Here is a 26639-nt window from a genome sequence, read left to right as displayed (position 1 = left end):
GACATTTTCCAGCTTTTGGAGGTTGGACCAAGACAGATGATGGAGTATTAGTACCAGTGATAACACAGAGATCTTATTTATTTATTTATTTATTTATTTATTTATTTATTTATTTGATTTATATCCCACCCTTCCTCCCAGTAGGAGCCCAGGGCGGCAAAGATCTTAATGGATGTGGCCTTCAACTAGGGTTGGGGAGAAATGGCATCCCTGGCAGTGTTGCTGTGGGAGTGTCCACATTCTTGATTGATACCATTCCCCTCCGCCCCCTTTGGCTGCATAATCCGAAGCCAAAGGGAAGGCAGGTGGTATTACCCTCATTCGTATTTGGCTTCACGTTAATGTTATGTGTCTGATCCAGACCTCTTTTTCAAGAATATTTTACTTTGCAACGGGAATGGGGAACCTGTGGTCATCCAGATCTTCTTGGGACTCCAGCTACTGTCCTCCAAGTCAGCACAACCAATGGAAAGGAATGATTGTTTATTATATTTCTGAGTTGTTTATATTCTAATCCTAATCATTGGACATAATAATCTATAATTGTTACATTCAGCATATATAGTCCTTACTAACAAATGTCACAAGCAGGTCAAATACTGAGCTACCTTCAACATGGCACAAAATGCTTGAGGAGAAAGCTAGGTTTTAATTTGGTGCAAAATGTAGCCAGTGTCAACACCAGCCAGGCCTTTGAGAGAAGGCATCCCATTACCCAGGTGCCACAGTGGAAAGAGAATGTAAATGAGTTTGTGATCTGTGACCTGTCTGGGCTTCGTGGTATGTACTTGTATGATGCATGCTGTGGTATATGCACATTTCGTTGCGTGCCCACACTACGTTTTTATGTGTGTATGAAATGTTTTAAGAGCACATGTTAAAACATAATGTCTGAAACAGCTCTGGACTCCTTTGTCTTACTTTAGTTACTCTGTAGCATGCTTGCTGATTATTAAAGAGTTACTTTCTTATTGGATCTCAGCCCAGTAGACAGACCGCAGTGCAGTGATGAGCTGTCTGCAAGGAGCTGCCATACATTTTTACTAGCTGGAAAGGCCCACTCATTGGAGATCTGAACTGTGCTCGCAATCTTTACAATGTGGGCCTTCCTCCTCAAGGCAGTGACGGAGAGTTGTGATACTCGCCAAACTCTGCCCAAGGGCAATCTTGCAAGAAGACAGGGGGGTGATACAATATGGGCCAGCTACTGTTGTACATAAACTTAAATATACCCTATATTTAACTTACCCTATATAAACTTAAATGAGAGCCAGTGTGGTGTAGTGGTTAGAGTGTTGGACTACAGCCTGGGAGACCAGGATTTGAATCCCCACACAGCCATGAAGCTCACTGGTGACCTTGGGCCAGTCACAGCCTCTGAGCCTCAGAGGAAGGCAATGGTAAACCACCTCTGAATACTGCTTACCATGAAAACCCTATTCATAGGGTTGCCATAAGTCAGAATCGACTTGAAGGCAGTCCATTTCCATTTTACCCCAAAGTGTGAGTTTTTCAATAGGAACATCACCTGAGGATACTCCTGTTTTGGTTCTTGCAAGACATACTTGCATATATAAAAAAAGCCTTATGTGACTACAGCACACATGAAAATATTTTTGGACAAATGCCTGATCGTGTTGATGTATCCTTGGATTCTCAGCCATCTTCACAAATACCTTTTATGGCAGGGTAGTGGATTAGCCATAAGATTGCACCGAATTAATTGTTTTTGAGACTTAATGGAATGGGTTTAGGTTATGCCCACAATAGCTGCATTCAGCCATAGCACTAAACCATGATTTATGCATTACAGCCGCCTCCTGGGTGCATGCATTCCCCCTCCTCTCTCCTCCTCTGGTGTGGCTGCGAGGAAAAGATTGGAAGCTTCTAGACCCATTTTAGATAAACCTCAGTTTAGTATGTCATCCAGACCCTAAACTGTGGTTAAGTTTAACTATGGTTAGTGAAAACAAGTGAGCTTCATGAAAAAGCTTTGCCTACCATAGTTAAGATTAACTTAACAGCTTTTCCAAGTTCAGATGACAGTTGCAGTTAAACAAAATGGAAGTGAACACTTGTGAACTCCTCCTAGCCTTCCGAGAGGGAGAGTTATTGAGTATGGAGGGAGGCTAGGCTCTGTTCCTACACTACTACATGACAGGTATCTTCATTTCCTGCAGGTTGGTTCCTAGTCAGGGAACATATCCTGTAGATGGGTATATGTGACTAGATGGCTTCTATTACTAGAAATGCAAAGCAGCAATGGTGGTGCTTTATTTGAGTTGATCCATTGGAGTTTTATCCAAGCACTGGAGAAGTGCATAGTGAGGAACCCATGTTTCTCTGCACCCATAGGTAAGCTGGAAGCAGTTGCCTGTAAGCATATGTTGCCCTGGGCTCCTACAGGGAGAAAGGGTGGGATAGAAATCTAATAATAAATAAATAAAAAGAATGCAGGTGTCTGAGGCAATGTAACATGCTCCTATTTGTATGGGGCCCATAGTATCCAAGTGGGAATGAATCGGCATGGTTCAGTAGTAGAGAACATGGTTTGCATGCAAAAGGCCCCAGGTTCAATCCCTGGCATCTTTAGGTAGGGCTGGGAGAGATCACTTCTGAACTCATAGGGAGGTCCTGCCGGTCAGTATCAGTGTTGGTCTGATACACAGTAAGGCAGCTTCCTGCATTTCCTATTAGGAGCGTGCTGACGTTCAGGACTATTATAAAATTCAAGGATAACCTGGTTAATATATTTCCTTTTTCTTCTGTTCTGCAGCATCTTCCAGCTCTTTCATTAATACTGACCCAGAAGTCATGTCAACCAAAGGAAAGGTAAGGCAATTTTAACTCCTGTAGCTGGTATTCTAGAAGCTTGCTCGCTTAAGACACTGAGGGTTGGTATTAACCACCATACTGACAGTTGCACCTCAGTTGTGATAGTCTAGGTGGGAATCTCTTGCTTCTAATCTTGCAGTATTTCCTAATGAGTGAGACTACGCTAACATTTAATATCATGAGAGAAGAAGCCTTTCTCCTGGCATCTGTGGCTTTTTGTGAGAGTTAGACCTTGAGCACAGTTTACATTCTTTTCTCTTGCAGCCAGCATTGGATCTAAACACAAAACAGATGTATATTAGAGACTTCAGAATGAAATGTCTGCACTGTAGAGTCTAAAGAGCAAAGAGGATTGGGGGGAAAACAGAAAAAGAAATGGAAAAGGAGAGAGAGAGGCTCTATTCGTTCAGTCATTGAAGAGGATGTAGCTCAGGCTTCCATAGCAAATATGGAATATTGGGATATTCAGCTGCAAGGGTGTCTTGATCAAGGGGCATTCTGAAAGTTGAGCTGGGGCCTTGTTTTCCTGAGTGCACTACTTTTTCTTGGAAGCCTAGGGTTGTATTCAACTAAGTCCTACAGACCTGAGATCAATGTAGCTAAATTAGTCGTGGCTATTAACTTGAATGGTCTACTCGATTAGGACTAGCATTGGCTACCACCCTTAGAGCAATGGTGGGGAATCTCAGGTTCCAGGAGCCAAATATTGCCCTCCAGGCCTTTGTATCTGGCCCTCGAAACTCTCCAGCCACACCCTTCACTGGCACTACTTCATACCCCAAGAGTTTTTGCCTGTCTAAAATGTGTCCTTGAACTCAGATAATGCCGTGTGTGTGTGTGTGTGTGTGTGTGTGTGTGTGTGTGTGTGTGTGTGTGTGTGTGTGTGTGTGTGTGTGTGTGTGTGTGTGTGTGTGTGTGTGTGTGTGTGTGTGTGTGTGTGTGTGTGTGTGTGTGTGTGTGTGTGTGTGTGTGTGTGTGTGTGTGTGTGTGTGTGTGTGTGTGTGTGTGTGTGTGTGTGTGTGTGTGTGTGTGTGTGTGTGTGTGTGTGTGTGTGTGTGTGTGTGTGTGTGTGTGTGTGTGTGTGTGTGTGTGTGTGTGTGTGTGTGTGTGTTGGGTCTACTCACGTTTGCCTCTGGCCCCACCTACCACTGACCATGTGGTCCTTGGCTTCAAAGGGTACCTGCAAGGGAAAGTGGCCCTCAAGCTGAAAAAGGCTCCACAGCCCTGACCTAGAGTTTCTAGGCCCAAGAATTTTCACGAGGCCTCTGCTTTCCTCCACCTGGTGGATCTGGTATATGTAGTGTCTAAGGGAAAAAGACAGGGCTGGGAAATGGCAAGTGCCCCAGTTCAAATGTTCTTAACCTTTTTTGGTTATGGAACCCTTTGAGAATCTGATGCAAGGTATGGACCCCGTCTCCAGAAAAATGCACATAAACACATACACAAAAATTTGCATACAATTAATTTTATTTCATTGGAAATTGAGGGGAGTTGCACCCAGTTCATAGACTCCTTGAAGCCCGTCCATGGACCTCCTAGGAGTCCATGGGCCACAGGTTAAGAACACCTGCACTAGAAGGTCTTCTCCAAGCCTCCCTCTCTCTGTCTCAGGTCCCCTCCCGTCTGTAATATGGAGTATAATAACCTGATAGGGCGGTTGTTCATTATCTTGCTGCAATTCTTACATGAAGCACTTGAAAACTGCTATACAAATGTTAAGTATTATAATGGATGCGTTTCAGATAGCAGATGGGGCCTTATTCTGGGGAAACAGAATGGTCCTCCTTTTAAATAATAATTATAACAGCCAGCATGGATTTTTTGCATTTCGCAATGTTAAATTGAAAATACCCCCCATGCCATTCTGTTGCTTCCCATAAGCTCATTTCATAACAAAACTGTACAAAACTTGAACTCAGAAATGCTTGCTTAACAACTCTGAAGTTTTAATGGTGATACACAAAACAATCAGAGACAATCGAGAGTTCAAAGTGAAAAACAAGGTTTTTAAGGATTTTTAAGGATTTAAGCATTATTGCACAGGAGTAAATCCCTTTGAACTCAAAAAGCATGCAAATGATCAGACCTGCCTTTCCTCTCTTCTCCTTCCCCCACTCTCCTTCCCCACTTTTCTCCCTTCCTCCTCCCTTCTTCCCCTCCCCTCTTCCTTCTTCTTCCTCTCCTGCCCACTCCAGCCCTCCCTCCCTCTTCTCCTCCTCCCCTGTGGTCACTTTCACCTATCCTAAGCATGACTGCAGGGGAGTAAATCCCATTGAACTCAGTAAGCATGCAAATGATCAATCCATTCTCAGCAAACTTGCACAGGATCCCATTTCTTATCTCCTGGATTAAAAAGAAGAGAAATTCATTAATAGGCAAAAAAAACCCTTTGCGGTTTAAGAACGTACCTATAGCCAACAGATATTTCTATCAAACATTAAAAAGCAGGGAAACTGGGCAGCTATAGTGAATGCACCAGGGAAGCAGGAGACCTGACCTCCTCTCTGAGATATTGTAGTGTCTTACAAATTTGTCAAAATGCAAACACAATTTGGGTTGGTCTTTCACAGTCCAATCCACTTCCTATATAGCTTAGAAGAAGTTGATAACATGTGCCTCTGAGCATATGGTGAGTGGTAGGAACACCTGCAATCAGTAGTAGAGCAACACTTTGCAAAATGTACACTAAAAAGAAAATCCAAAAACAATTGTGAAATAATGGCACTGACTATTCTGCAAAATAGTCTCCAATGGGCATAAGGAGTGTCTCAGTTTGCACAAGATAAAACAGTGGGAGGTGAAATATATTCTACCAAATTTCTTGGTGTGATGCATGTTTTTAATTGACCATGTCTACCTTTCCTTAAGTGGAGTTGTTTAATCATAGCAGGCTGAAAACATGCATCTTGGGCTGGCCAAGCTTGTTTTTCCCAACAGCTAGAGTCATTGATTAAGTAGCAACATATTGTAAACAGTCTGATTTTACATCAAACTGCAGATTCAGACTCAACTGTTAATGCGCCCAAAATAGAAATAGAGCATAAGCTCCAGTTTGAAACACAAAAGACTGTCTTCTCCATCATATGACATTGACCAATAAAAAGGCTTTAAAATTAATAAAAATCAATTTGGCGCAGACTTCTAGGATGAATAATGAGAGAAATATGATTTTTTTAGGTTAGATTCTCTATAGAAACAGTAGTAGTGCAGGAAAGAAGCAAAGTAAGAAGAACACCAACAAAACTGCAAGGTTTTTTTGCCTGTTAGTTAATACTAATAATAATTCAGTTCCCTGTGTTACCGTACTATGAATTGGATTTTCTTTCTTTTTGTAGGAGTTGGTGAAGAAGGATAGTCCAGGGTCACTGATAAGTTCTTTGTTGCCTTTGTTTAGACAACAGTGTATTATATGAGTATTAAATGGAGAAGTGGGGGAGGGTTGTTCTCTGTGTGTGTAGGAGGGAGGGAGGACAGAGGAAAAATGGCTGTGGCATTAAAAAAACAGTGAAGAGGGAGTTTGTTATTTGGGCTGCTCGTTTTGAATAAGGTACTAGAAACCACCTTTAGCCTTGTGAATGGATCAGTGTGAAATGCTCATTTTAAAGCTTATTTTATTGTTAAACTTATAGAATGAGGGGAGGGGGTGGTAATGGTGAATAAGTCTGAAATGAAAATTTTCTTTAAACGTTGCCTGCGACATGTGGAAGCTGATTTTCCCTGAGTGGCTCTCGTGTATCTGGGGTAATGATTAAATGACCTGGAGTGAGGGTGCTGATTATTGGACTGAGTTGCACATGATTGTGATAGTTAAATATGACACTAGAAGCCTGGATGCTGCTTCCAGAAAACTGCTGTCTAGATGACATTTAAAGACTCCTGAGTGTGAAATCAAGAAGTGCCAGAAAATCAGTCTAAACTGAATGCAGCAGTTGACTTTCTCTTAATACTGTATCCAGTCTTTTTTTCTTTTTGACTTGCAGGGGATCTTTTTGGTCAGGCTAGATGTGCTAATGGGTAGTGCTGGATGTGATCAGGCTAGGTGTACAGGCAGTTTGATACCGTTACTACACAGGATTTGGTTCTGAATCTAATCAACGCTCAACGCTTGTCTGGGGGTGTTAATGTAAAACGATGCCAGTATTTCTGAATTTCCTTTTTTGGCATTGTTTTAAGGGCTCCAATAGTTTCATGTGTTGTGAGAGAATACACTAATTCTAAGTTGCATCGTCATGGTGACATGCCTTCTGGAAAAAGTAGTAGCAATCTTAGTGCTTTATCTGCACATGTGAAACAGTGCAGTTTTGAATGTCTCTTATGTGGTGGACTATAAGTTTATTAAATATCTTTAGTATGATGCCTGGTTACACCAGCAGCAATAAATAAGCCTACCAGTTGAAAGGGAAAGAACAGTAGTAAACTGGGCGGGGTAAGTGGGGACACCATGTGAATTCTGCACCTTGGAAAAAATGTCTTGCCTCTTACATGATTCACCATTGCCTTTTTTTGTTAACAGGGTTGGGGAGCCTCTGGCCCGTGGGCCGAGTGTGGCCCTCCAGGGATTCAAATGTGGCCTGTGAGCCACGTCCTCCTGCCATCATATGTGACAACTGGTGTGGGGCAGGTAGAGACGTGGCTGCCAGTGCACAATCAGGAGCCTTAAAGCACATTTCCAATTGTGCATTGGCAAGGGAAAGCCGGCTTTGGCTTTTGGTAGAGCCGAAGCCTGCTGAATCAGGTGTGCCAGGGAGTTCCCTGCGGAGAACTTGTTCACGCATCTGATGCTTGGGCTGTGTATGGTGCACTCAATTACTTGATGTCATTGTGACGTTGGGTGACTGACAGGTGAGCAGCCTCACCCACCTGTCAGATCTGGGCTGCAAGGTTAGATTCTGCTAAGGATCTGACCTTTGGAGCAAAAAAATGTTTCCTACCTCTGCTATATAGAATCCCTCTTCTTGCTAGCAGGCTTTTTTCTATGAAGTGAAGTACCTCTTTTGTTCTGTTTACAGCAGGGCTGTGGAGTCGGTACACCAACCCTTCGACTCCGACTCCTGTATTTTTTACTGTCCGACTCCTTCATAAATGGCAAATGTATATTAACTAGTAATAACACATTTACTGTAGTAAAATGGTAGCACAAGGCATTTCATCACCACCACGTGAATCATCAGGCTAGATTGATAGAACATAAAATATATTTATTTGATTAAAATTTCTGAACAAGAAAACTTTCCTAAATTCCTATGGAAGTTTTTATTTTGAAGCCGGAGTCGGTACATTTCTATCGACTCCAACTCCACCCAGAATTGCTTCCGACTCCACAACTCCGACTCCACAGCCCTGGTTTACAGACTTGGTACTTCAGTTTGTTCATGCTTGTTCTGTGTTGCTCCTTGCCTTAATGACCATTGCCTATGTTGGCGGTGAGGAACGTTTTTCATCCAGAGGGCTGCATTCCAGGATGGCATGATCTGTCAATTTCGGTTCTCTCTGTTTCTCATTTTTCTCATTTTAACTTCAGTTCTCCACAGTTCTGCAGCAATTTGTGATTTTCTAATTTAAAAAAAATCCTCATGAAAATTCTTCAGCATTTTAGTGTGAATTTCTCCTAATAAATACAGTTTTGCATGCAGTTTTGACTAATGTATACATTCTTTGCAAGCAATTTTCCCTAATATAATGCATTTTTCATGTTTTCACCAATGTATTCATTTTGGGCACACTTTCCCCTAATATATGCATTTTTGTAAACATTGCTTGCCTGGGGAACTCCATTGCAAAATTTGGGTAAGTGCAAATTTTGAAGGATGGCTGTGTTTTGGTTCTCGTCTGGTTTTGAAAAGTGTGAATTCAATAAATGTGGCTTTAAATGCAAACTGAATAGAATTTCTCCTTCATCCCTACTCCCGGCACTTCATGTGTTTAGAACTGAGAAGCAACTCTGCAAGATAAACTCTCCATGTGCAGAAAATCCTTCTGACAACACACGAAAGATCCACCCCACTTTGCTTTCTGGCACTTTCCATAGCTCTGGGACCCTGATAAATATTTCAGGGAGTCTTGGTGGATATCCCCTGGATCAGGTGTCAATGGGAGTTTCACACAGCTACTGCTGCTGCTCTTGGCATAGGTGCTGCTGGGGGGCAGCTCTTGCCATATGGTCTTTTCTGTACCCGGGAACATAGGCGTGGCGGCGGCTGCTGCTTTATCCTCTTGCCAAAGATGGGAGCATTTATAGGCTGAAAGTAAGAGACCCTTTACACATCTGTGGGAATTTCAGGAAGGCTGTTTTAAAAAATAAAATAAAATAAACATTTTGCCTTGAACTCTGAAATCAGGGCGTTGCTGTGGAGACATAGTGTACAGTTTCCATTTTCTGTCCAGTCTATCTGTGTAGTACTCAGAAACAGTATTCTACGCATTCTCTGTATTTCAGTTTCCCATCTGCAAACACTGAAATGATTGTACTCCATACTCGTATAGTTGTAAAAGCACTGAAGGAGAGGTCTAGTACAGTGTCAGTGGAGAGAGTGAGAGGTTTTGGGTTAAATGGAAATATGCAGGAAAGAACCAGATTAATTGTGGGCCCATCCACACCATATATCTAAACAATATCCATATATCTTTAACAGTCATGGCTTCCCCTAAAAAATCCAGAGAATTGTAGCTTGTAAAGGGTGCTGGAAGTTGTTAGGAATCCCCTCACAGAGCTACAGTTCTCAGCACCCTTAACAAGCTACAGTTCCCAGGATTCTTTGGGCAAAGCTGTGACTATTACAGTGGCAGAAGAATGGTTTAAATGCATGTTGTGGATGTGATCTCACTCATCACAAATAGAGCTGTATTTTTGTCAGCTTAGGGTCACCACATAAACATTTTTAAAGAATATACCTCAAAGCAGTTGATTTTGTACTGCAGGTTTCAAAGGAATATCTGCATGCAAGTGTTAAAATGGGTCAGCTGTGCACTAGTGTTCATTCAGTATCTCCACTCTAAATGTGCTGGTCCTGGCTGGTCTGAATTGCAGGTAGAGTCAATCACCATAGATTGTGCCAGCACAAGTCAGACACTGAGGGCAGAAAGATAGTTGCTTTTCTAAGTACCTGCTTTGCTCCTTTTTCCCTTTCTGGTTTTACACTAATGCATCTGAGAGCATGGCAGATATCGTGCAGATATGCCTTAAATGTTCTGAACCAAGGTTGGCACTTCAGATTCAGTATTTCAGCATTCCATGTTCTCTATTTTTGCGAAACTAGAAATGTGTTAAGTGGGCAAAATACTGGACTTTGGTTCCAGATGTTGACTCCTGCCATGCAGTTAGTACTGGCCCCGCAGCTGCCCTCTCAATGACATGGATCAGCAAGGACAAAGGGAAACTCTATGGACTATGGAAGTCAGTTGGTGGATGCACACTGAACCCCTAGTGTTGCTGACTTACTTTTTGTGATGTTCTTTTTGGATAAGTAATTTACTAGTGAAGCACAACTTTCAAGAGGCCTCACTTGAGATAATGTTGTTTTGCATCTTTCTTCTCCCCCTCAGCGTGAGGGTTGATTGAGCGGAGTTTCATAAAAGTGCATGCTGGTTTTCTTTTGAGATCTCAGTGCTTGGGAATGGAGATACAGTATTTCATTGTGGTATAGTTTTTGTATTCTTGAAAGTGGATGCTTGGCTCCAGCTGGTGTTGAAACATGAAAATGTGGAATGCACTTCCCAAAGATGCATGCCAACTTTTATTCCAGTCTCTCAGTCTTGCAGGTGGAGAGTTTCTTCATTTTCCTCCCCGCACCCTGGAAACGGGTAATGGGGTTAAGCTGATATTACAGCTGGAAACATTGTGTTCTGAATGTGTTTTTCTTTTTGTAATCTAATTGTGTTAACAATGAAATGATGGAATGAAATTTGTTAAGGCACAATTGAATGCTAAGTGGATGAATCAAAAGGCTTAACTTGATGGCCAAAAAAGATGCGGCTTCTGTCAGCAATAGAATAATAACACCTTGAGAACTCAACGAACAGCTAGTATAGCACAGTGGGGAGGAGAGCCTGGCTGGGAGTCCAGAGTCTGTGAGTTCAAATCCCGCTCGTGTCTCCTGGGTGTCAAGGGCCCGCTAAAGATCACCCCCACAGTGAGTGGCTCAGGGGTTACGTGCCCTGCCACCTGTACAGCCGTGGGCAAGCTGCATAGTCCCAAGGAGCCCGGTTGCCCCCCAGGTGGCAGTTGAGGACAGGGAAGAGGCTGGCTTGTGCAGCTGGGGCAAGCTGAGCAGGCCCTAGCCAGCTGGGGAGGCCTAGCCTCAGAGGGAGGCAATGGGAAACCCCCTCTGAATACTGCTTACCATGAAAACCCTATTCATAGGGTAGCCACAAGTCGGGATCAACTTGAAGGCAGTCCATTTCCATTTTTCAAGAACTCAACGCAGGCTCTGTCTGTGGCAGGTGATGTTAAATACCGCAATGAATGATACAAAGAGGTCATTATGTACTCAAGTTATAGGATTCTTTGTTGGTCTTGTGACAACTCTCCAGGCAATAGCACAGGTGCACTTTGGGGAGTCTTATTCATGTCTAAAAATGCATGAAGATGTAATGCCCAAACTGTAAGACTTGGAAGTAGATGCTGAGGTCATACAGATTCTGTTTCCTGAGAATCTGTTTATTCCAGATGCTTTCCCAGACAATCAATTTATAGTGCTGTCACACATTTGTTGCAGCATGTCTTTCCTTAAAGTAGGAATATTAGGGGTGTTATGTTTTCCAGCCACCTTAGCCCTAAGCATTAACAGCGAGCAGAAAGGCATTCTCTGTAGTGGGGTCTCAGCTCTGGAGTTGCATCTGCCCCCTTGTTAAAGACGTTTCTATTTATTCAGGCCTTTGATATTCAGTTAGATACGGCAGTGTTTGCCCTGAACAGTAACAGATTTATGTTCTTTAATTATTGTTACTTTATGAATAGTACAGAAACTTTATGAATACAAATAATTTTGTAATCATTTTTAATTATTGATTGCACACTTTGCTGTTATCCTTTGTTATACATCTGGGCTCTTTTGGAGGAAGGGTGATCCACCATCATCATACACACACACTAAATAAATATTTATCACAGACACTATTGGCTGGTGCCTGTGGCATCACTAGCGATGAGAGAGACAATTCTCTCACCACATGCCTTTGTTTTGTAAACTTCTTTTTAATTTCTTCCCCTTAATCTGGAGATTCATAATTCCCCCTACTGAACCAGTCAAGCATGAGAGTGCTCATGCAATGCTTCAAATAATCACCAAGGATATGTTCTCTCTTGAGTAATGCTCACAATTTTGTGAACTGTTTTGTGTTCTTAAGAAGAATGTGCAAGGCTCTCCTTCATACATTCAGGAAGGTTTCTTACCATGAGGAGTGTTCAAATATTAAATCCTCACTTGCCCCCTGACATGATTCCTGCTGATTGCCTTGCACGTTGCCACACCATCTCCTAGGTGAACCTTTTACTTGGGTTAATGTGGTGTGGTGGTAATATCAAGTACCTTTTGAGGCCTGATACCTTTGATGGTATAGGAAGATTTTTTTCAAACAAAATTCTCTACAGGAAGAAATTTTGAGATTCTCATGCAAGTAGCTGCTTATGTAGGGTCTATGCATAGGGATGATATGGTTTTCTACCCAGAAGTGGCTTCTGTGGAAGAAAGTAGGAATGCTTCGTGGCCACTCCAGAAATTTGATAACAGTTGATAGAGCCACAGTAATGTTAGTAAGGCTGCACTTGGACCTGGGATTCTAAGCTTCCAGATCTCCCTGTCTGAGGTTTGAGGCCCAGACTCTACCAGTTATTTACAGATTTGTTCAGGGCCATATCGCATGACAAATGTGACTCTGGAAACTCTTGAAGGTATTTGTGTGTGTGAGAGAAGTGCTTCTTCATGATCTCTGCATGACTACAATAATCTAGATTAGTATTTCTCAAACAGTGAGCCAGGACCCACCAGTGGGCCTCAAGGCCATGGCCTGCCCAGTGCCACCTTTGCTAGGGAAGGACAAATCTGTCTCTTTCAGTTCTTTACATTTCTCATTTTTCCAATCTTAAATTCAGTCTGCCTTCACATCTCTGCAGTGAATTGCATTAAAAAAAAAACTACTCATGAAAATTCATCAGCATTTCCGTGTGAATTTTTCCTAATAAACACATTTTTGTATGCAGTTTTGACCAATGTATACATTTTGCAAGCAATTTTCCTTAATGTAATGCATTTTGCATGTTACTTTCATGAGTATATGCGCACTTTACACTATGTGCATTTTTGTGCTCAGCATTGCGTAGCAAAGTTCAAAGAAGTGCAAATTTCAAAGGATAGCTTTGTTTTGATTTGCATCGTGTTCCAGACAGTGCAGATTAGGCAAGCTCACCTTTAAATGAGAACTGAATCAAATTTCTTCTCCATTTTTAGTTGTCGCTTGCCTGCCCCTAGAGATGTGAAGGCCTGGGGGGAAAAAACAGAAAAATGGGAGGCAGTTTTTCCCTGGGTTGTTTCGAATAAAACCAGGGGGAGCGAATTTTTCCTGTTTTTTTCTGGGCCTTCACATCTCTATCTGCCCCATCCCCTGACTGTGTCATAGCCTTTTGGTTGGGTCGATCCCAGCATGAGCAATTCCTTGTAAAGGTATCTTGGAGACAGAGAGGTTATGTGGGAGGAGGGAAGGAAGGCCTCCCTCCTCTGAGAGGGAAAAGGCCAGAGGAAACAAGAAAGTGTGAGAAAAGATTGCTGCTGCTGTTAATGTTGTTGTTATATTACATAAATAAACTGGGAATAGAAAGGAACTGGATAAGAGACTGTTATACAATGAAGAAGTGAATGTAAAAAGGATGAGGGGGAAGAGAATGAAAGAAACAACAGCTGTGTGGGGGAGGGAAGAATAAGGTACGAGCTGAGTGTGAAAGGAGAATGGGAAAAGAGAAATTACAGGAGAATAGTTTGAGAGGGATGTGGGACTGGCAAAGGGAATATATAAAAGAAAAAGCCTTCTCCACTTAGAGTCTCTGCATAAAATGGATAGGCCAAGTCACAATATCTCCACAGCGAATGTCTGTACTTATCTTGAAGAAAGCTGAGCTATGGAACTCCTTGCCACAAGGAAAATGCTGTGGCAAGAATTCAACCATTTCCAAAAATGGATTAGATAATTGTGATTATGCCAAACTCTGCCTCCATGTGTCGTCATTTTTTGACTGGTGGGCCTCAGTAATTTTTAGCTGTCTCAAGTGGGTCCTGGGATTAGAAAGTTTGAGAATCCCTGATCTAGATGTATATAGCATTGACAAAGGTTGTTCCCTCTGGACCACCAATATGGGGTATGTGTGGGTGATGCTAGGAAGATGGTGTCTAGGGTTCTTGCATCTTGCTACATGACAGCATTCTACCAACCCTCTCCAGAGAGAGAGGAATAGTTGTGAAGTGACTCATCATAATTCTTTCTTGAATCTCAAGATGGATATTTCAGAAGGTTGCTCTTGCCGGGGGGAGGTACAGAAAGCAAAGGAAAAATTGTGTGGGATGAATGGCAGTGCATCAGCTCCTTGTGCAATGATAACCTCGAGTAGAGGATGTGCAAGCATGACGCTGTCATTGTTAGACCAAGTTGGCAGTATGAATAGAAGAATCCTGAGGAGAGCAGTCCCTCTATTTATAACTTCAAGGGCTCTGGCCATCTGTCAGGAAGCTAAGATGACTCATTGATGTGGGGGAAGGGATAATGTGAATGAGATTTCAAGAACTGGCTGTACAACTAGGATATTCAGATCCCTGAACCTTCCTTCAGAATCATATCTGTGCTTACTTAGGGCATGGTTTCATCATTGTTTTCGTCTCCACATGAGAAATTCCCAACCTGCAATCAGGTATGTGCTTGTGCAGAATAGGATGTGTGACAGGAAGGAGCATGGATAGTTCCCATGAACATGGCAATTACAAGTCGCACCGCAGTCATGTAAATCAGTGCCAGTTGCATCCTTCTCTACAGGCTTCTCTGTATGATTCTAGGCATGCATGTGGCCAAGCACTGGCCAGAGCCTCACATGTGGAGAGGAAAGTAAATATATGTGCTTAGCCTTTTATAATTCTGTAACCATGATGTCACTTAGAAGCCTTTCTAGTGGGGAGCATTTGAGAGAAGGGAGCCTTCTCCTAAAGCAACCTCCTTCTGTGCAGCTTGATCAGGGATAGGGAAGGTTTGTTTGGCATTGAATTTTTGGCATCCTTCCTTCAGTTCATGCGATGGAATGGCAGATGCTCAAGGGCGACGTTCGGCCACTGATTTTCATTGTCATTTCATTTACACTTTCAACCGTCTTAATATCTCTTGTCTCACTTTCCAAGCTAGTAAAAAGAATACTAAGCCTATCTTACAAGGATCAACCCTGGCAGATGTTACCAGATCTAACCTTGCCATACATTCTAGTTCCCAGAGTTTCAAAGTAAGAAGGCAAATGCCGTTGTTCCAGAATGTCTGCCTAGGTAAGGCCCTGGCATTCTAAAGGATATCTGTTGGGTCACGCTAAATAAGCTATCTTGCTTGACTTAGGCTACCTTCACACCATATGTTTAAAGCACATCACTTCCCGCAAAAAATCCTAAGAACTGTGATTTATCCGTCACAGAACCCAGCACCCTATATATACCTTTGCAATTTCATTTAAGAAAAGGAAAAGGGAGGGGGAAGAGGGAAAAAACCTGTCAGTTCACATTAACAAAATATTTAAACATCTATACATCCATTTTAGATTACACATAGATCAATATATGCCATCCAAATATGTATCCAGATTAACTTGGTGTTTATAGAAAGTACACTCAAATGTAGCAAGGGAGTTTAGGTCATCAAACATTGCATAATAGTTGGTGGGTATTTGTCCTTCCAGGCTCGAAGTATCAGCCTCTTAGCAACCATTGGGCGTGTAAAGTGCATTCTCGTTGCCATTAATTCCCAGCACTCCTAATAAATTACACTACCCAGGATTCCTTAGGGGAAGTAATGTGCATTAAATGTATGGTGTGTATGCAGCACTGTATTCCAATGCTTGAAACTTGACTACTCTGGAGTTCATATAATTCCAGACGGTGGTGAAATCCATGAGGTGAAAGTTGTGCACATGTGCGGAGCAGCCACTGACAATGCCCCCCTACGTCCATTGTGAAGTTCAGTGCATGGCATATTTTTTCCTTATTGGACCCACACGACCAGTAACAGCCTAGTTTTTTTTCTCTTTCTTTCTTTTTGTGTCTAGGCTGGAAGATACAGGGGTTCGGTGAAGGATTTCCCGGACTTTGATGCCAACCAGGATGCTGAGGCCCTCTATAATGCTATGAAAGGATTTGGTATGTCCTGCAACTGTTGTGCACTTGAACTAGAAACTACTGTGACATTAATTGGCTTTTGGCTTTTTGCAATTTATGAAACTGTTCCATAAATAATAATTTAAAAAAGGCATGCCTAATGGAAGCTGTGCATGGCAGGGATAGCAACAGTAGCTACCCTTGAATCACTAGTGGAAAAGAGTAATGGGATGGAAGGGCAGGTTTTGCTTTTTTGTTCCTTTGGCATGGATATATTTCCAGTTTTGAATTATTGCCACCCCTTTGGTTAATGTGTAGCCCAATATGAATTGTAAGTAGCAATAGTTATAGGATATTAGATAGCCAACCTCGTTGACAAGTTTGTCACAAGTCAAACACAGAGCATACAAGAGCATCAGTGTTCAGTCCGTGCCTATATTCTGCTTAGCCAGGGAAAAGTGCAGCACTGGAGAGGTGGACCTGACTCAGTTCCATAGAAGAGAGGTAGAGAATGAACCTCTGGCCCTCCAGATGTTGCGGACTGTAGCTCCTATCATCCCTGACCATTGGCCAGGCTAGCTGGGACTGATGGGAGCTGGAGTCCAGCAACATCTGGAGGCCCACAGGTTCTCCATCACTGTCGTAGAGTCACAAGCCTGTCTACTTTCTCATCCAAATTCCTACTATCTGTTTTATTTGTGGTGCTAGGGAGGCCCGCCTGGCACCAACCCTGTCATGTCCAGCACCAGGCAAAGATGTATTTGGTATTTGGGCAGCACCAGTAATGTGATATAATGTCCTGTTAAATCTGCTTATAATATGATTATGTAATGTTTTTGTTTTTGTAAATTGCTTTCATACATGTTTAGTGGAAACCAATGTATAATAAATAATAATTTATTTGTTAGTTGCCTATCTGTCCGACTTAACGGACACTCTAGGCGACTTACAGCAATACATTAAAATACACTGTACCATCAAAAACAAAATCATCAATTATTCTAAAACATCAATTTATACATCATAAAACTAATCCCTCCCAAGAATCCCATAGGCCTGCCTGAATAGCCAGGTCTTTAAGGCTCGGCGAAAACCGGTCAGGGAGGAGGCATGTCAAAGATCAAAAGGGAGAGAATTCCAGAGGGTGGGGGCCACAACCGAGAATGCCCTCTCTCTGGTCCGCACCAGCCTAGCTGTTTTGGCTGGTGGGACCGAGAGGAGGTCCTGTGTGGCTGATCTTGTCAGGCGGCATAATTGGTGATGCTGGAGGCGTTCCTTCAGATATAGGATTTTAAAGGTCAGCACCAACACCTTGAATTGGGCCCGGTAGACAACTGGTATACATTTAATAAACTTGAATCTAAATGTAGACTGTGAGTTTGACTACTGCAGTATAAGAGAGAGAGAATGCTACATCCCAGGGGTTTCCATTGTTAAGTTTCTAGTCCAATTGAAAATTCCTGATAGGTTGTGGTAGAAAGAGGCAGAAGGCATTTCTTTTATTTGTTTGTTTGTTTATAAAACTATTTGTATACCGCTATTTTGTTAAAACGTCAAAGCGGTTTACAACATGTTAAAAAACACACGATAGAATAAAAGCATTAAAAATACAATATGCGGATAGTGCCGAGCAGGAAAAGAGTGAGTTGTGAAACTGTTCTATAAAACTGACCAAATAGCTTCTCTAGCCGAGGTGTAGGACTGATAACCCACAAAGGTTACAAATGGCTCTTGTCCCACATTATAGCAAGGTTCTTTTCTTGTGACTAGAGACAGGTTGCATGAAACTCTCTGAATCTCTGTGATATGTATCTGCTCCCTAACAGAAGTGGGAATACCTCATCCAGGCATATCAAAGCAAATTCTAATATGAGTTGTATGATTTTGCTGTTTTAGGCCTGATTGATCCTCTTTTCTACTGCAGGCAGTGACAAGGAAGCCATACTTGAACTCATAACATCCAGGAGTAATAGGCAGAGAAATGAAATCTGCCGGGCATACAAGTCTCTTTATGGCAAGGTAAGCTTGTGAAGAGATAGGGCTCTTTATTGCTCCGTTTTGCAAGCAGTTATCACATGCAGGTTCCATCTTGGCTGTGGAATGCATGGTAGGTCTTTTTTAAAAGATCACTTTTATTTTTGGGGGCCACAATTGATGAAATCTCAGATTAGATACATAGTTTCCAAAGATGGACTGCACATGGGACAATTCGAAGGAAGCAGAAGGAGGAGCATGGAGGGGAGAATTTGTGCTGGGCTCCTAATTCCATCTCTGTTTACTGGATTGTAAACAGTTGGTATCCTGAATCCCTCCCATATAACACAGGCAGGCGTGAGTGATGGGATAAGAGGGAACACTTGATTTTATCCTTCCTGTGCATCATGTGTGAGAATCTTGAGTCTCCTGCTCCAGTCCTAAGATACACTGCTGGGTGTGCTGACCCTAACACACACACCAAGACTATAATTACAACAGGCTGTGCTGTCCAATATGGATGACATTAATCACAGGGACCAAGAAGGACAGAGAATGTCTTGTTGGGGGATCCCCAAATCTGGGTGCCAAACTTGCCAGTGGTGACTGCCCCTTTTGTGCCCAGCACAGAAGAAGGTACCCCCCTCCTTCCCTAGGTTTTCTGCACATTACAAGCTCTGTTCACATATCGCATGTAGGGCACTGAAGAAGTGGGTCAGCAGTACAGCCCCACTCCTTCCAGTAACGAGTTCCCTACATGCGTATGATGTGTGAATAGGGCTGCAGAGAACTTGGAATGCGAGAGGTTTTTTGGTGTGCTGTTGTGATAGACAGTGCCTTGCTAGATGATAACATGCCTTTACTAGGCAAGTTCTTTGTCTTGCCCTCAAATCACTTCCTATTCTCAAATAATTTCTCTCTCATAACGCTAGAACTCCTGGACATCCAATGAAGCTGAATGTTGAAAGATTCAGGATAAACCAAAGAAAGTACTTCTTCACATAGCACACAGTTAAACTCTGGAATTTGCTCCCACAAGAGGCAGTGATGGCCACTAACTTGGATGAATTTAAAAGTGATTAGACAGATTCATGTAGAATAAGGCTATCATTGGCTAATAGCCAGGATGGCTATGCTCTGGTTCTGCTTGTGGGTTTCCCATGGGAAACTGGTTGGCCGCTGTGAGAACAGGATGCTGGACTTGATGGGTCTTTGGCCAAATCCAGCAGGCTCTTCTTATGTTCTTCATTTCACTGAGAGCCACTGTAATCCGGTAGGAAGAGAGGTCTTTGACTTAAGTGACTTCCCCTCAATACAGGGACTCTGTCTCTGCCATGCAAACACTAGGTAGCCTTGAGCAAGCCTCTGCCTCTCAGTTTCCAATCTGTAACATGGAAATAATAGGGAACTTCCTCATAGGTTATTTTGAACATTAAAACAAATGATGTAATTTGAATTTGCAAAATGTGATATTAATTATTAGTAGTAACAGTAATATTGATTTCAATTTCATTGGGGAAATTCAGCATAAAAGATGTCATTGTCCCTGTGTACAGAGGATTTGTTTGTTTGTTAGTTTGTTAAATTTATATCCCGTCTTTCCTCCCAGAAGGCACCCAGGATGGCAACCAAACACTGAATGCTTTTCAAAACATCTTAAAAACAAAACAATGTAAAACATACTGAAACAAAACATCTTTCAAAATGTTTTTTAAAAAACAGCTTTAAAGACATCTTAAAAAGCAATTCTAGCACAGACTCAGTCTGGGATAAGGTCTCTACTTAAAAAGGCTTGTTGAAAGAGGAAGGTCTTCAGTAGGCTCCGAAAAGATAGCAGAGAGGGTGCCTGTCTAATATTTAAGGGGAGGGAATTCCAAAGGGTAGGTGCCACAACACTAAAGGTCCACTTCCTTTGTTGTGTGGAATGGACCTCCTGATAAGATGGTATCTGCAGGAGGCCCTCACCTGCGGAGCACAATGATCAACTGGGTATATATGAGGGTTGTTACCAGTGTTAGTTATGCTTGGAGAAGACACATTGAAATGTAAGGACATGGCTAAATTATGTCCATTAATTTCAGTGGATATTCTCTGTATAAAACTTGGTTGGATAAAACCCATAGCCGTCTGTTGCCTCTCTGTCCAGGCATGATGCAGGAGTGTTAATAAAGCAAAATAAAAAAGTTGGATCTGCCACTAACTGTGAACTTGGAGTTGCTGATAGACCATGGGGCCATTCTGAGTGCTTACAGTCTTTGTGATGAGTCATTTTCTACCAAAGGCAACCCAGGAAACAATTCCATTTTCACTCTCTTCCTTCTCTGCTGTTTTATTAGGACCTAATTGAAAAGCTGAAGCATGAATTGACTGGGAAATTTGAACGGCTGATTGTGGGTCTAATGAGGCCCTTGGAGTACTTTGATGCCAAGGAAATCAAAGATGCTCTTAAGGTAAAGCAAGTGTAAGGGCTAGAGTTTACCATTGCTTTTGGAGCACATGACAGCTGTGGGCTCTTTTCACTGTTGTCTTTCCAGTTAATTTTTCGATGGAGAGTACATTTAGCTCAGCTGATCTCATATTGATCTGCAGAGGGTTTTTTTTTTCATTTCCTTTTCTTAGGTTTCTGTGTGCTGCACTTTATACAGCTGACTTGTTTTCCATATTCATAGGGCATTGGGACTGATGAAAAGTGCCTGATTGAGATCCTGGCTTCTCGAACCAATCAACAGATCCGTGCTGTGGTGGAAGCCTACAGAGATGGTGACTACAGAGGGCTGGGGCTTTGTCACTTCCCTGGGTCTTCAGCTAGCATTAAGGATTTCAGTGATGAAGCTGTGATGACACATTACAGCTTTTACCTGAGAGTGAACTCTATTAAACACAGTAGGACTTGCTTCTGAGCAAGCAGGCATAGGACTCTGGATGTTGGGGTGGGGAAATTGTTTAAATGACATATACAATAATATTAGTTTCTCCCTACATCTCCAACATTGTTTGTTTCTTTGTTTTAATATAAGGATTCATACCCTGCGCTCCAGTGAAACTTTCCATGGCAGTTTACTCCCCCCGAGTCCCACTGCTAATGAAAGCCTTTCTGCCATGGGCTTTAATAATTGATATCTCCTCCCATTTTTACACATTCCCATAGCATATGAGAGGGACCTGGAGGAAGATGTTATAGCGGACACGTCAGGACACTTCAAGAAGATGCTCATTGTACTGCTTCAGGTATGTTGGCCCCTGTGCTCAGCATTATCTCTGCATATGCGAATACAGTCCTAATGGATTCAATTCATTTCCCTTTCCACAGGGTACCCGAGAAGAAGATGATGTTGTGAGTGAAGACTTAGTGGAACAAGATGCCACGGTGGGTGTAACTGATGTGGTACCTTGACCGATTAATGATGATCCAAAGAATGAGCCTTGCCTCATTTTAATGCAAATCTAGACCTAGGGGAAATAAGTGTACTTGAGATTACTTCTTGCAAGTTCTGATGTACGTTCTTTCTGCGTGCACACTCCCATTGCATCAGTTATACAGAGACAAAAGCAAAACCCCAGGAATGGCATCTCCTAGCATAAGAGAGGTTCAGCTCTGAATAGTGCATTATCTCTATCTGTTGCTGGCACTCAAGGATTTCATGCTTTTCTGAGCCAGTTGGAGAGTTTATTTGATATCCTGGATTCACTCTCCTAATGCAGGTAATGATGTACTGTTTGTGAATCCAAAGTAAAGACTTAGGCAGTCTGTCTATTGGATTTAAACTTTTGATTCACGAGACTTCAGATAGCTCTGCTTTCAAAGGATTACCTTGTAAGACTTTTTTTTTTGCAGATACTCATTACGAGGTGGGTATTAAAGGAGGTTCTGTTGTGAAATTGCTAATTTTTATGGTCCATGCAGGCTAAATATTCCCAGCCACTTGACCCATAAAGTGGTGTATTTCTTGTAAGTGTTGTAACTGAGGTATGGCTGAACATTGTGGATTATGTGGTCAGAACGAAGATTGTGATTTCCTGCTGAATATATTTCCAAAATCCTTCGTAGCAGACAATAAGCTTGATTTTTATTTTTAATAAAGACCCAGTGATGCCATAGTATTGTTACTGGGCTTGCTGATTACATCAGTCTGATAAATGTTGCATAGCGCTTGTTAGAATTTGTTAAATGTTTTCGTCTTGATTGCATGGATCATTGTTCTAACGTAAATTTCTGTTGAGTTTCAAGTTGAAATGCTTCAGGAAGTCTGGACTTCTTAATACTTGCCTCTTTATGTTACCCCTGATTTTAAGCTGCTGCTGTTGTGTGTGTTTGTGCTTTCTAAAAGAGCCTGTTGGAAGCTGGAGAGGTGAAATGGGGCACGGATGAGGCTGAATTCATCTATATTCTTGGAAACCGAAGCAAGCAACATCTTCGGCTGGGTGAGCTTGAGCACTGCATTCAAAGAGATTTGATTATCGAACCACATCTTACACTTCATCTTAGCAAAGCATCACATGCCTTCCTGGAGAGAGTACTGATTAGTTATGATGCACAGGAGGAGTGCATGAACTTCCCCTCTAGTGGCTGAGTTAACTGACTACTGAGGCATAGGTAGGAGGTGAATGTTTTGCCAGAGCTGTTATTTGCAATTTGGTTATAATGCTCCTAAGAAAACTTTGAGCCACGGAGTTCTCCTTTTCCAAAATATAGACCCCACAACCTTATTTTCTTTGTCTAAAAAGCATATAGCATGGGAAGTGGATCCTTGTCATATTCGCTGCTTGTAATCACTGTCTTGCTTTACTTTGCCTTATCCTGCAGAAGAGTTCCTAAATGCTCTGTGATTGTAACCATTCTCTACTGATTGCAGAGAGAGCCAGTGTGGTGTAGTGGTTAAGGTGTTGGAGTACAACCTGGGAGACGAGAGTTCTAATCCCCACATAGCCATGAAGCTCACTGGGTGACCTTGGGCCAGTCACTGCCTCTCGGCCTCAGAGGAAGGCAATGGTAACACCCTCTGAATACTGCTTCCCATGAAAACCCTATTCATAGGGTCGCCATAAGTCAGGATCGACTTGAAGGCAGTCCAGTTACAATTATTACTGATTATAGAAATCTGATATTGCTTGTTGACATTAAAAGTAGACTTGGCTGTTAATGATATGTTTGTTATGTGTCTTCAAGTCTTTTTCGACTTATGGCGACCCCATAAATCTGAGATGTCCAATAGCATCTGTCATGAACCACCCTGTTCAGATCTTGTAAGTTGAGGTCTATGGCTTCCTTTATGGAATCAATCCATCTCTTGTTTGGTCTTCCTCTTTTTCTACTCCCTTCTGTTTTTTCCAGCATTACTGTCTTTTCTAGTGAATCATGTCTTCTCATGATGTGTCCAAAGTATGATAACCTCAATTTCATCATTTTAGCTTCTAGTGATAGTTCTAGTTTAGTTTGTTGTAACACCCAATTATTTGTCTTTTTCATGGTCCATAGTATCTTGAAAGCTCTCCTCCAACACTACATTCCAAATGAGTTGATTTTTCTATTATCCGCTTTTTTCCACTGTCCAACGTTCACATCCATACATAGAGATCGGTAATACCATGGTCTGAATGATCCTGACTTTAGTGTTCAGTGATACATCTTTGCATCTGAGGGCCTTTTCTAGTTCTCTCATAGCTGCCCTCCCCAGTCCTAGCCTTCTTCTAATTTCTTGACTATTGTCTCTGTTCTGGTTAAGGTATTGATAATCCTTGACAAGTTCAGTGTCCTCATTGTCAACTTTAAAGTTACATAAATCTTCTGTTGTCATTACTCTAGTCTTTTTGACATTCAGCTGCAGTCCTGCTTTTGTGCTTTCCTCTTTAACTTTCATTAGCATTCGTTTCAAATTACTGGTTTCTGCTAGTAGTATGGTATCGTCTGCATATGTTAAATTATTGATATTTCTCCCTCCAATTTTCACACCTTCATCTTGGTCCAATCCTGCTTTCTGTATGATATGTTCTGCATATAGATTAAACAAATAGAGTGATAAAATACGCCCCTATCTCACACCCTTTCCTTTGTTGTTGTTGTTATGTGCCTTCAAGTCGATTATGACTTATGGTGACCCTATGAATCAGTGACCTCCAAGAGCATCTGTCATGAACCACCCTGTTCAGGTCTTGTAAGTTCAGGTCTGTGGCTTCCTTGATGGAATCAATCCATCTCTTGTTTGGCCTTCCTCTTTTTTACCCCACCCTCTGGAACTTACTTCCCTTTGACCTTCGGCATGCCCCCTCCCTGCTGACTTTTCGCCGAGCCTTGAAGACCTGGCTCTTCAGGCAGGCCTATGGGATCTCTGGGGTGGGTTAGGTTTTACACTGTATTAATGTAAGATGGTCTTCAGATGAGATGTTATGATATTAATAATGTGATGATTATGTATATGAGCAGATTGTATTTTATATTGTATTTTATATTGTACGTCGCCCAGAGTGTCCGTTCAGTCGGACAGATGGGTGTCTGCTAAATAAAATTTTATTATTATTATTATTATTACTCTCTTCTGTTTTTCCCAGCATTATTGTCTTTTCTAGTGAATCATTTCTTCTCATGATGTGTCCAAAGTATGATAACCTCAGTTTCATCATTTTAGCTTCTAGTGACAGTTCTGGTTTAATTTGTTCTAATACCCAATTCTTTCCTATTGGGAACCAATCGGTTTCTCCATATTCTGTCCTTACAGTAGTCTCTTGTTCAGAGTATAGGTTGCTCAACAGGACAATCGGATGCCGTGGCACCCCCATTTCTTTAAAGCATTCTATAGTTTTTTGTGATCTACACAATCAAAGGCTTTGCTGTGATCTGTGAAGCACAGAGTGATTTTCTTCTGAAATTCCTTGCTCTATTCCATTATCCAGTGTATGTTTGCGATATGATCTCTGGTGTCTCTTCCCTTTCTAAATCCAGCTTGGACGTCTGGCATTTCTCGCTCCATATATGGCAAGAGCCTTTGTTGTAGAATCTTGAGCATTACTTTACTTGCACAGGATATTAAGGCAATAGTTTGATAATTACTGCATTCCCTGGGATCCCCTTTCTTTGGAACTGGGATATATATTGAATGCCTCCAGTCTGTGGGCCATTGTTGAGCTTTCCATATTTGTTGACAAATTTTTGTCCAAATTTGGACAGATGCACTCTCGGTAACTTGTAGCAACTCTACAGGTATGCCATCTGTTCCGGGTGATTTGTTTTTTCCAAGTATGATATACAGGATTATTAATAATGACATTATAGTGCCTTCAGTGCTGATGACATCGTATAGAGTAACATGTGCAAAAATGACTGGTCCCTGCACCAAGATTCTTAATCTATATTTCAGCAATGAGGGGAGGCACCAAGGCTAAAAAGGAATGCCTGCCTATGGATAGTTACCATCACACAGCAGCAGTGATATGGGTTTTGCAATAAATTTGTTAATATTCCACTGCCCTAAATCACTTGATTCAGCATCTGTGTGCTCTATAAGTTCCTGAAAAGCTTCTCCAATAATGAAAAATAGTTTAAATGAAATATTTGATTAGGAGAAAAATTCAGTATTGGGGGGTTGCAGTAAAGTGCTGCCCCAAAGTGGCCATGTTTCCATGAAACAATAAGCCAAGAACTTTGGCTTAATAAACCATACTGTACACAAGCTGCATATTGCTGCATGCAGCCTAGTCAGTCCTCTCTTCATCAAGTGGATAAACAAATCAGGAAGGGAGATAGCTTAGAATTGCATCTGAGCCTCTGATTGTAATTTATCTTTAACATGTTTTTAACCCAACAAGCCAGGATTCCTAGTCAACCTTAATCCAAGGTTTGTTTGTTTACAAGTCCTGCTTTGTTAGGAAGAAACAAACCACAGTCCCTGGTTCAGATGCAACTCTAAGCTAACAACAAACTAGATCTTGAGTATGGGCATAATGTTAAGTTATTCCCTTTCTGAGTTTTGTATGTGCTCGCACAAAGGTGGTGGGAACAGGAGCAACTGGGCTATGTGCACTACCATGCAGCTGGTGCACAGTGTGGTTTAATAAGCCAAGATTCCTGGTTTGTTGTTTTGTGCAAACACAGCCATTGTGGTTTAAATAGTAGTATTTTACTGCACAGTTCTGTATTCAGAAGTAAATCCTACTGACTCAGTGGCACTTACTCCCTAGTAAGGGTGTTCAGGACTGCAGTAGAAGATAAAATGAAACTGCTGTTAACATACTAATTTTAACTTGCCTGAACAGCTGTGTGCATAAATATATGCGTGTGCGCGTGCGCGCGTGCGCATGCTACTATCCTTCTCTTATGCTTTCTTTTCAGTCTTTGATGAGTATTTGAAGGTCTCTGGAAAACCCATTGAAGCAAGCATCCGGGGAGAGCTGTCTGGAGACTTTGAAAAACTAATGCTAGCTGTGGGTGAGTCTGTCCTGTCTTGTATTCTGAAGAATTGAAGCAGACTAGGAGTGTTTCCAAAGTCCAGAACTGTTCATACTAAAATT

At 41.9% G+C, this 26639-nt stretch overlaps 1 protein-coding gene across 4 annotated transcripts in view; it reads left to right on the top strand.

Annotated features, from left to right (window-relative positions):
• Positions 1-26639, top strand: part of ANXA6 (annexin A6) — a 67094-nt gene that overhangs the window by 9381 nt on the left and 31074 nt on the right. For all 4 annotated transcript variants that reach the window (XM_061617403.1, XM_061617402.1, XM_061617405.1 and 1 more), the window contains exons 2-10: positions 2777-2832; positions 16115-16205; positions 18088-18182; positions 20474-20587; positions 20807-20897; positions 21286-21365; positions 21448-21504; positions 22466-22559; positions 26461-26556. In XM_061617403.1, the coding sequence (XP_061473387.1) occupies positions 2815-2832; positions 16115-16205; positions 18088-18182; positions 20474-20587; positions 20807-20897; positions 21286-21365; positions 21448-21504; positions 22466-22559; positions 26461-26556 (736 nt within the window). In that variant the 5' untranslated portion in view covers positions 2777-2814. The remainder of the gene's footprint in view (positions 1-2776; positions 2833-16114; positions 16206-18087; positions 18183-20473; positions 20588-20806; positions 20898-21285; positions 21366-21447; positions 21505-22465; positions 22560-26460; positions 26557-26639) is intronic.

The sequence above is a fragment of the Rhineura floridana genome, chromosome 3 (genome assembly GCF_030035675.1).
Source record: "Rhineura floridana isolate rRhiFlo1 chromosome 3, rRhiFlo1.hap2, whole genome shotgun sequence".
NCBI classification, from domain to species: Eukaryota; Metazoa; Chordata; class Lepidosauria; order Squamata; family Rhineuridae; genus Rhineura; species Rhineura floridana.
Note: the sequence above shows the minus strand (reverse complement) of the source record. Positions and strands in the feature narration are given on the sequence as shown.